The 11,632-nt window shown below is 42.1% G+C and overlaps 1 protein-coding gene across 1 annotated transcript in view; it reads left to right on the top strand.

Annotated features, from left to right (window-relative positions):
• Positions 1–10,012: 10,012 nt before the first annotated feature.
• LOC118686343 (transmembrane protease serine 11E-like) overlaps positions 10,013–11,632 on the top strand; it is a 39,374-nt gene continuing 37,754 nt past the window's right edge. The window contains exon 1 of the mRNA XM_036382518.1: positions 10,013–10,176. Coding sequence (XP_036238411.1) covers positions 10,013–10,176 — 164 coding nt within the window. The remainder of the gene's footprint in view (positions 10,177–11,632) is intronic.

The following is an 11,632-nucleotide window of genomic DNA, read 5'->3' as shown; positions in this document are numbered from 1 at the left end:
TTGTGGTCGTGTATAAAGTACCTGTATGCTTGGAGCAGTCTGGGACTTGAAATTGATTTGGCCTACAGCCAGACAGGAATGGACTTGATCCATGTGACATTTGTTTGTTCAGGAAGTAGTCTGTCAGAGGGACAACTGCCTTCATCTGTATGCAATATATTGACCCTTTTTTCTACATGGCCACGTGTCTTGACCCCAGCTTTTATACCCAAGCAAAGTGTTTGAGCCAAACAATCATCTACCAGCATCCAAGACAAGCTATAACTGAAACCTGGCCCATCCATTTGCTGTGTGCTCACAAGGTCCTATCTATCCATAGAAAAGCTACAATCCAGGTCCTGACTCCAAGGCTGCTGTACTTCTGAATTCTTGACCTTTCTCCTGCATCATTCCAGGAACTGAAATAAAATGAAGAAAGGAAGATGGCTTAGAGAAGTCCTGGTTCATAATATCACACTGGACTGTTAATTAAGTGAATAGAGAACTTTTCCTTGCCTGAGAAAGAAATCAGTGGAAAACACCAGCTTGTGTCCACCTTCTTTGAACAAGTGAACGTATGCCTGTTCATAGTTTCATATCAACAGCCTCTGCCACAGCATTTTCCAGGGGAGTGATTGCTGGACTTAAGACCAAAAACCACCTTATGTTCATACCAGTTTGTTGTCGTAGCACGATATTTGGCTGAATTAATTTCCAGTTTTATCTTTCCAGACTGTATTTTTCTGAATAAAAGTCCTTTGCCTTTGCCATCCATCATCAGGATGGATGATTGAAACTATCTTAGCATGACCTTCGTCAAAAAAACTTCTCAAACTTCTTATTCTTGTGAATGCTGTTCTCAAGTCTTTATAGTTTTATATGTGCATTTTTAGCTATATCCTATTAAAAAAAAAAAAAGCTTTTGCATTACAATGGAAATATCCCTGTCCTTCAGAGCAGGACAGAACCTCTGACAGACCCAGAAATCTTATGTACAGAGCTCTCTCTTCTCACAGGAAGTAAGAATTGCCTGTGTTGCATTGCCAGACTGTAGCTGACTCATTTGATCTCAGCCATGCAAACCTCATATTCTCTCTGGCTTCATGTTTTTAGGTGCCCATGTTTCTGTCAGCCTGGGCAGAAACATATCTACCTTCTGTCAGGTAGATATCCAATGCTTCCTACAACCCAGCAGCCAAACACACCTATTCTTAGTGGGGATGCTCTCCTTGGTGTGTCTGCAAGCTTTTCAACTTCATGTGGATCCTGATCTTAACAACAGCAAGTGCTGTGGACTTAATTGCTGGATAATGAGCCACTGAACTGCTCTTTTCTCCCTCTGTGGTCAGAAGGGAAAGGACTCGGGAGAGGAGATACTGGCCACACTGCCAAGATTCAGAGCTGGTCCAGCATGCCAAGCAAGCAAGAACCTTCTGCCAGGCTAGAAAAGGCAAACAGCAGGCTTTCAGTATGCTCTTAGTTAGAAGGGCCAGGGAAAACAGGCCCTCAGTGGTTATAGTCTTGGGATCAGAGAGGGAAAACAGGCCCTCAGTGGTTATAGTCTTGGGATCAGAGTGTCATTCAAGTTGAGCACAGTCAGCTGGTAAAGTCAATGGCAGCTCAGGGATCCCCTCTGGAGTGTGCAGCTTGCTGCCAGTGCTGCCCAAATAGAGCAGTGATCCCTCCAGAGCAGTGATAACAGAAGTATTTTGATTACATGTCCTGTGATCTGTTTGTCAATGCAGAGAACAGTTTTTCTAGAGCCTCATTGGAGGTACTGGAATAGTTGGAAGCCCACAGAAGGTCTGCAGCTGTTGTGTGTTCTATGCTTGTGTATACCTGGCACTTGATTTTTTTTTTTCCCTCCAGGAACTTTTCTTGTGGAATGTTGTGAGCTTTAGAAACAAACTTGATCGTTTAATTTCTGCATAGGGAATAAACACAGTCAGACTGGTTCCATAGGTCTGAGCCCAACAAATTTCATTTCAGCCTCTTCAGCTGAACTCATCTTTGACATATATTGCTTGTTAGAGGAAGCTTAAAACTGATATATGACAAATATAGATTAAGTTTTTTTCTTGGTTGTAGCACTTGTCTTGCCAGAATGGTGAATGAAATTTTATACTTGTCTTCATAAATATCATTACAAAATACTGTGGATTTTCAGTTTTCAAACCACTTTAGGCTTGGGTTTTCAAAGGACATAATGGTTTCTCCATCTGCTGGATTTCATTGTAACTTGCACACTTCACATTTTTAGGATTGCAAATACCAACTTTCTCACTGATTCCCCAAAATAGATAAGTAGATGTCCAAAAAAATTCATTTTGCATCTGTGAACTTTCCAGTTTGCTTCTTTTGGGTACTATATCAGAAAGCCTTAAGCATTTAGCTCAGTCTCAAAGGCTGGAGTAAATCTCATTCTCCAAAGTGGTGCAAATAAAACTTAAACACTCAACTTGTCATTTGCTTAAGGAACTGCCATTTTTGAAGGTCTATTTGTAGAGATACAGTACCTAATCTCCCTTATTGCTGAGTGCCAGCATAGTGCAGCCAGGAGGAGTGGGGATGAAGAGAATCTGGCATCTATTGGTGTATGTTTTGGAAGCTTTTATTTTGGACTACCTTGTGGAGATTCTCCTCATAGCATCTGGAAACTTCGGTTCCAGTTTCTTCTGGAAGCAATGTAGTTCCCATTCTCTGAGGCCTCTTGGTGATGCAAAGCAGTACAAATGGTGACAATCAAGAAGAGCATTTGAAAGAACAGACTTCATCCAAGGGAATATTGATGTGGTTGGACATGATAGGCCTGAATCCCTTACTTGTGGCAAAACTGCACTGATATCAACCTTGCCTGGCTTTTCATGGGGGAAATTAAGGAAACTGAAGCCAAAACTTTTTATTTGGTTTAGATGGTTAGCAGACTTGCATTTCTTTGAAGCTGCATTTTCACCAATGTGTGAAGCTACAAGCTGCAGTTTCCCTCATCCATTTTTTTAGAGGAATTAACATCTTCACTTAAGGCAGAATGGGATATATCTAACTATATAATCATGCATGACACACAGGAATGTAATTTATATGTAAGTTTAATAAAATCTGTTAAATTTGCCTTCTGTTTCATGTACTTACTAATTTCCTGCATCACAGCAACTGTAAGTTGGAGACTCCTCTGTTTCAGAATGCTACACTGATTCTATACCATGGATTTATGTGCTGGCTTTTGTCCCTCCAGGAACTTTTCTTGTGGAATGTTGTGGCTTTTATGTTCTCTTAATCATCTGGTTTTTTGCTTGTTAGAAGCTGTTAGATGAGCAAAATGTCATCCAGATTAGGACAGAACTTACCCACCTGGCCAGTGGTTAGCCACATTTATGTGCAGGTAAACAGGTCCTGTGTCATCCACTAGAGGGTGAATCGCATTGTACAAGAGCCTTATGACTGTGGCACCTGGTGGTACTCTGCTTCAACCCACTAGAGAGGAGCTGGAGGACAAGGCACTGTGTTTCTGCTGCCTTGAAGATGCAGAGATACTACACAGTTTGTTTGCAAAATCTGGGGAGACTGCAGCTGCTTGAAGCTGGAGGCTTTAAGCCCAGGTATCTGCAGCACCGTGTGAGTTTCAGGCTTCTTCCATCAGAAATGTTGGTGTCCCTCTCTGCCCTCAAAGTGTGTTAAATACAGTAGGCTGTGGCTGGGAAAGCAAGGGCTGAGCAGGTTTTGTCTTCTAATCTGCAGCAACAAAGCCAGCGCTTTGTCCTGTGGAAGAGTAGGCTGGGAAGGCACATGGTCAGGTATTTTTGGCATTGTGGGTCAGTTTTCTGAGCTTGTCAGCCTTCTTGCAAACAAGGTAGCAGAGCAGCAGTAATTTTGAGAGCTTGGTAGGATAAAGATAGCGAGGTTTGCAGTGGCATTCTTTGGTCTCCCATATTGACAGTTCCTGAGGATTCTTGTAGATTGAAGTCACTGATCAGATTTCTTCTTATCCATTTCTTGTCATAATGGGAAACTTGGTACAAATTGTACTGTGTTCTGAGCTGGAAGGGAACTACATGCTGGAGTTCATCAATCCCGGTCTATAATACCTAACAGCCAGCCAGATGAACTTAGAATTTGAGGTTATTTAAGAGTACAAAAAGGAGTTTTAAAGCAACAGCTTTATTGCAGTATTATAGGACATGCCATGTTGGCTATAGATAGGAAGGTGGCCATTTGTTTGAAAGAAGAGTAGCCCTTTTGTCACATTTTAGTGGGTCCAGTGCAAGAAAAGGAGTGTTAGAGACAGACTTCTTAAAGGACATAATTTTAACAAACATTTTTTTATGGCTTAGAAAACAGCTCTGTGCTTATTTTCTGACAGAACCTGTGTTGTGTATGTAACACAGACAGCATTTATGAGCATTGAGTTATGTTGGCAACTGTGCCATGACCCAAAGATATGCTCAGCTGGTGTGGTTGTATTTGGCTATGTGGGTGGAGTTTCTGTCAAAGGGTTTGAAGTGAAGAACTGAAGAGAAGAATAATTCTTATGATCTTTGTATGCATGGCTAAACAACATCCTTCTATAAAACAAAGCTGTCAGTATTTCAGATTGCTGAATGTCTGATCTATTACTGCTGCAAAGAAAACTTTTCAAAACTCAAGTGGTTAGAAGACTTCGGAAACAAATAGAACAAATGGCAGTTAATCTGCTTTATCTTTATTTCTAATGGAACCCTTTCTTAAATCACACTTCCTTTGAAGAACATTTTGTTTGCCATTCATTGTTTGTGGCTTTTTCCCGGATGCAAAAATATTGTTTCAATTAAGAAAGAGAAAAGGCTTTGAGGAACTTGTCACCCAAAAAATGCAACTCTTTCTTTTATGTAAGCATGTATAGGTCTGAGAAATACATGGCATATCTCCAATTCACTTGATTAGCTAATGAATTCCTTCCTCCCTGCAGTAAACCAGAGTTGTGCTTGCTATGTGATGTTTGTCCCTTCTATGCCTGTGCTTTCCACCTTCCAGTTGTGCCACCTGGCTGTCCCTTACTTTAGGACATCAGCCTGGCATTCAGATCCTGTTTTAACCACAGATGGTTATTTGCAAATCAATACAAACAAGCAGCAATTGTCACACATCTCTGACCTTCACCAGGCTCTTGGGATCACCTGCAGCCTTTGGAGCTGTGACTCAGACAGTCTGGCACTGCTCTCCAGGCCAGCAGATGACCTGCATACCAAAGGGGGCTGCTGATAGCAACATTCCTTCTCCGGTGGACAGACCAGATGGAGGGACTGTGCTAGCAAGTGATGTCTCCTACGCTAGAGCATGATGAAAATGCAAGAAAAAACTTATTTACTGTGAGAGCACTTGAACTTTGAACCAGATTGTCAGGAGAAGTCATGGAGGTTTTGAGCATCTCCATCCTTGGAGATGCTCAAGACGAAATTGGACAGGATCCTCAGCACCCTCATCCAGCTATGCTTGTTTTGAGTAGAGATTTTGGGCTAGATGATCTCCAGAGTTCCCTTTCTGCCTCAGCTCCTCTGTGATTCTGTTCTCTCCAAGTGCCTTAGCAGCTTCAGGGAAAGGCACATGGCCGTGGCTAAGGGGTCAACTGACTGTCCCCCTCAGCTGTGTCTGTGACAGCCAAGTGCTCTGGTAGCCAGCCTAGAGAAGCCTGACACGGGTCCTTTTCATGCTTGACCCTTAGATGCCATAACAGTGCTGTTGTCCCAAACTTGCCTGGCACTGTTGCCTTTGAATAATCAATGGAAACACCAGGGCATGGAAGGGAAAACAATCCATTCTGTGCCATCTAAGTAGGAAGCAAGTTACCTGAGAGAGAGCTCAGACAGAAGGTCTCACAGGGAGGCAGCAAACCAACTGGGACCTTCATTTGGTACTCTACATGTTTCTATCAGAGGGACTGATCTCCTGAGCTGTGGCTGAAAGTACAGCTAGAGTCAAAACAGCTGCAGCATGGAGGTCTCAGACATTATTTTCATTATGTCAAATTTAGTCTATGAAGCCTTGAAGGCTAATGCAGTGTATGATAATCATGTGCCTGCTGACAAGAACACCATGTAGGATCTTGCATGCTGCTGCAGAGTAAACTGGAACAGGTAATATCTGTGGCAGAAAGCATCTCAGACTCTGTTTGGCTTCTACCAGGTAACTTAGCTGCTAACAAATAGTGTGAGATCAAATTCAAGCTATGTATTTTCTGGGGATGTAGAGATGTAGGAAAAGCCTTTTTTTGTGTGTGCTGCCATCTGCAAAGCTCTGTCAAAGTGCTCCCAGTAAGTCCCTCTAGCACTTCAGATGTGTGAAACAATGCTGCTCTTCCTTTCTTCAATTGGAGCTGTGTCTATAAAAGATTTATTTGTACTTTAAAGTGCTCTGTTTCTTTATAGGCTTAGCAAGTCATGTGAAGACCTCCTGTCTCCTTGGAGATGCTGTGTGCCTTAACAGGGAGAGAAGGATTCATGCCCTGGATGTAGAGAGAGGCTTGTTAGCCTGACAGAAGAAAATGCAGGCTGCCCTCTTTCACTGCAGCAAGCAACAGCTCTGTCTGAGCAGCTGCAGAGGGCAGGCACACGTGTGCCACCTTTTTGCCTCAAACAGGGTGATGGGCTTTGAATTTGTTTTTAATGACTCTGGCACCGGGGGACTTCTGTTGTTGAAGGGCGTTGCTGGTATTCTGGGCTGGCCTCCCTGGCTGCAACTCAGACGGGTGTAGCAGTTTCTGTTACCGGGGCCTGGAAAGAGGGACTGTTTGGAAAGCAGCCAGGGCAGGATCTAGCATACTTCAGAGCTGGAGGCCATTGCTGCAGCATCCCAGAGTCTCCCTGTGTTCAGTATCTCAAAGCTGCATGGACATACAAAAAAATCTTGCCCCAAGTGACTTTTCAAGGCTCAAGATAAAGGCCCTGGCTTCTCTCTCAGCCCTCACATTGGCTCTGGAGAATAAGTCTATTTTTTAATAGATTTTCTGCTTTTGTTTTTCTTTCTCTGCTTATCAGTTATCAACTGCATCAGTTATTAAAAGCCATGGCTGCAATTTCATGTAGCATAGGAAAGCATAGGATAATAAACTGGTGACCTTTTTTGGTCAAAAGAGTAAAGTTGTGTAGCATGTCCACAGCTGAAATGAAATGCAGATCATTTAGAGCTTCTGCTGATTTTTGTTGGCCAAATGCAAGATATTTTTGTGTTTTTCAGGAGGGGGAGGCCTGAAGCCATAACTGAGCTGTCCAGGTGTGCTGATGGAAAAAGGAGTGAGCTTGTCCAAGGGAAGGATTTCCTCGCAGTGTACCAGTTTGGTCTTGTCAGATGCTCACAGAGAATCACAGAGTAATTTAGACTAGGAGGGATGTACAGAGGTCATCTTGTCGAACCCCCTGCTCAGAGCAGCTCTAATTAATTCAGGTTGTTTAACAATCAGGCTGTTCAACAGAGCTTCTGTCAGTTCTGTTAAACATCACTGACAGGAGCACTCACTTCTCAGTTTAAAGGTAATGATTGATTGCTGTCTTTGGCCTGAAATTCATGGCCTGTCTTGAGGAACTGGTAGACAGTTATGCAAAACATCTTTGCTTGTGAATTCTGGAGATGTAATTGCTACAGGACTGGCCAGTGGTCTTCTCTAAAGGTGTTCTTTGTCTCTGGAGCCCGTGAGGCTGTGTGAGTGTGCAAACACAAACCCAGGTAGTCTGTCATTACCCTGCTTAGGCAAGCAGTCTGTCTGACCGGCTGGGCTGACTTTGCAGGGTTAAATGGAGAGAATGGTCATTACATCTTTTTACACTTTCATTCACAAAATCCCGTGCACCCACATTCTTGGATTTCCACCCCACACCTTGATAGCTAGTTTCCGTACTGCTTCCCTAGTATTAACCAAAAAAAGTTTACTAATTGCCTGGCTTACTGAATGACACCCTAATACCAAGCACTTTGCAACTTGATAATTTATTGTGAGGAAAATTATTTGTTAATTATTGTCTTTTCTTGGTCTGTCTGTACCATTGTTCCTGGGGCACAGGTATGTGTAAATTGATTTTGCATCATCTGAAAGAAGCAAGTATTTCCTTATTTCACACTGTTTTGCAGGACAGCTCATTTTAATGTGTAATTAATTTGCAAATAAAGGCAACCTACTTAAAGTTTTATTAGGCAGGTTGCAAAATATTCTTGATGGTAAGAAAATGAAATAATTTTTTAGGAATATCTTTGTTACTCATACTATAGAGTAACAATAGGATTAGTCTGTCCTAGTGTGATCTGAAAGCTACCAGAAGTTCATTCATCTGTTGTCCAATTCCTTTTCTCTGGAACTTCTTCCAGAGAACCTTTGCAATTCTAATGAATGTTTTTCATCCTTGTTTCAGGGCTCAAGATTTCAGGTAAATGATGTCTCAAAATTTAGCAGTTTGCTAAAACCTACTTCTCCTGTAATACATTTTTTACCTGATCCAGGTGGTCAGAGTTTGCCACTGAACTTCTGCACACATCAGGGAGAATTCTCTGCATCTCACAGGGTAAGCACTTCAAGGGCCACTTTTTCCCTGCATAAAAAAGAAAAAAGAAAAGACAAAAACAACAAACAAACAATTGAAAAAAAAAAGGTGGAAAAAGACCCCAACAAGGAATTCTAAGGTATTTTCTTGACTCATGTATTGAAGGAGGAATCAATCAATCTCCATCACTCCATCAAGTGCTTGAGTTCCTGTGGGATGTGTGTGTTTCTGGGTGGAGCAGGGAATCCTTTGTGCACAATCTTTTTTGAGTTTTACTGATTTTGAAAAAGAAAATAACAGGGTGGGTGGTGGGGAATGGAAGGTACAGCCCAGGGATAATAATAGTGCTTGACAGGTACCTGTGTCCTCAGTCAGTAAAGCCTCAGGTAAGGCAGGCAACTGTGACAGGGAGCTCGGAGAAGCCAAAAAAACCAATTTATTTGATCAAAGCAAATGAAGAAATCAGTGTTGCAGAAACAGCAGATGTGTTCAGCTCTTCCCACTGTCCTCAAAAGGATCTGCCCAGATGCTCCTACAATTGCATTGAAATGCCTGTAAATGGATAACTCTGGGGAAAGATGGAAGACAATCCGATATGTTTTGGTAAAATTTTCATCAAATTTTCCTCTTGTCTCTTTTCTTTCCTCCTCTCACTTTATACTGAGGCTGTTTCTGGAACAGAGTGAATGTTCCAACAAAAATAACTGAAATCTTGAGACTTCATGGGAAAACAAATGCTTCACGCTTTTTGGCACAAATGCAAGTGCATCAAACAACAGAAAACAGATTTGCTTTCTCGTAATTTTACTTTTTGGTTTGTGATTTTCGAGTTTCCATGTAAATGCATATTTTCTCACTAGCGAATCTCCATTTTTTTCCCTTTCTGGATGGCTCTGAAGAATCACATTTGTGCTGGGAGAAGGGAATTCCAAGGAGATTGGTGGCCTTTTTCACAGAGTAAGCATTTTCCACAGGCGGGGTTATGCCAACCATTAAATGACTAACATGTAATTAGGAGGCTGGATACTTATAGTTGTCTTGTCCCTGATGCCAAGGGAGTCCAGGACAGCTGTGGATGAGTGAGCACTGAGGTAGATCAGGCTTGGCTGACCAAGCTATTTATGTCCATATTAGTTTTTGTGTGGCTCTCTCAGAAGACAAGTGACCTAGCATTGCGGACAGCGTGGTGCCTCTCCGCTGTGGGTTTTACAGTGAGCATGTGGTAGAAGGTGCAGCCACTCAGGGCAAGGCCTGCAGTAGGGATACAAGCTGGACAGAAAGGGAGTGCTGGAAAAGGGAAATCTCAGGCACTTCCTGTTTCGCTGTGGTGAAGAACAAGTCTTCTTGCTTGGGCCGGTTTATCTGCTCACTCCATCTCTGCCTGGGGAGCTCTTTGATGCGGAGTTGATCGGAAGGTTGCAGTCTCCTTATCAACTCCATGCTTACCTCTGTTTGTTTTTATTCTGAAGTTCGTTCCCTTATTTTGCAATAACCCACAGGGTGCTGGGTGTTGCGCCAACCGTGCTTCAATGAAGGATCTTCATTCAACAGCTTTCCCTTCCCGTCACACCAGTCAATGCGACTCCTGCGTTTTCCAGCACCATTCTCTGCGCAGCCCAGACTTTAGCCAAGCCTTCATTGGAGGGCAGAAAGGCTACCAGGCCTACCGGGACCTACCATGGGATCTTCAGAAGTAGGTGGCATGCTTGAACCTGGCAAGTTTAATTTGGAGGTGTAATGGTGGTAAAGGGTACTGTCTATGGGAAAGCTTTAGGGCTTCAAGGACATAGATCCAGGGGAGAAATCTGCTTTTTCTGACCTTTTCCTCTCAATGCTCTATCCATGCCTCTTTCATCATTTTAGACCTGGGGTACATCCTGGATCTGTTTGAAATGTGCATTCTGAAAGGAGATGATAAACAGGGAAAGCTGAAGGGGAAATTGCAGGATGAAAGGGTGGTTTTGGAGGTTGTGGTCTGGATGAAAAGAGTAACGTGGCTGGAGTGAGAAATGCAGAAGGAAATCCTTCTCTAGTATGGTCAGGAGTACAATGATTTGCTGTCTGTTTAGAAAGATGATGTCAGGTTGACACTTATCTTTTCTTCCTTCTGATCATCTTAATCTGCCTACAGCAGAAACCAAGAAGCTCTTTTGTCAAAATCAAGTGCTAGTAACATGATTTTTGAAAAACATGGGGTTTGATCAGGCGTAGTTGCAATATTATTTCCCCCAAATCCTGCAAAAAATCCTGGTTAAATAAGTGATGGCAGCACAACTACATAAGGGGAACACTATAGGTGTTCATCATTCTGGTTTTAACCCTTTTATTTTAATGAAGAAACCATGATTTTCAGGGAGGAATGATTAGGTGGTTTGCATCAGAAAGTATTTCAGGCAGTCAGAAATGCTGGATATCCTTAGTTTTGTTTTACCATAACAATACTTCAGACAGCACTGGAAAGTTCAGAGTATTTTTACAAAAATAAGTTTTCCAGGTGCAACACTCTGCTATTGTCTCTTGGGTCAGAACAGAGACTGGGTTCTAGATGTACAGTAAATATCTTGGAATTTGTAATTTCTGTTTAACTCACTGGATTCTGTATTCCTATGTCAATAGGGGAATGCTCAGTCTCCCATGAGTGTGTTTTTTTTTGTTGTCCTAGCAGTTGATGAAGCTTAAAAGTATGACGTCATGGACAAAATTCAAAATAAATTGAATTAGTTTTTAGCATCCTAATGAACTGGCAGGATGGTTGAATTTTCATGTGTGATTGTTAAAGACTACAACATTAATCTCTCTGTGTTGCTTTGGGCAAATGGCTGTGGATGATTGCAAGATACTACTTATTTTTTCCATCCTCGGTATTTTTAAAAGTTGAGTTTTTAAAATAATTTCAGGGCATGCTGAAATAGAAGCATTGTTTCTGGATGGACAAAACTTATTCTTTGTGCCCACTGAAGTGTTGTTCTCATTTTGTGGAAACAATATAATTTTAGTCAACAGTCCTGATTTGCCAGGAGAGGATGAAGTTTATCTTTGGGCTCTGTGCTGCTTAGTAGTACCCTGCTCAATACCCAAAGATTTTCTGCCCCGTTTAATATCCATAACTTAAAGTACATGCTATTCTATCTGTCAGGAAAAGAAGAAAT

Source organism: Molothrus ater, chromosome 4 (assembly GCF_012460135.2).
Source record: "Molothrus ater isolate BHLD 08-10-18 breed brown headed cowbird chromosome 4, BPBGC_Mater_1.1, whole genome shotgun sequence".
NCBI lineage: Eukaryota > Metazoa > Chordata > Aves > Passeriformes > Icteridae > Molothrus > Molothrus ater.
Note: the sequence above shows the minus strand (reverse complement) of the source record. Positions and strands in the feature narration are given on the sequence as shown.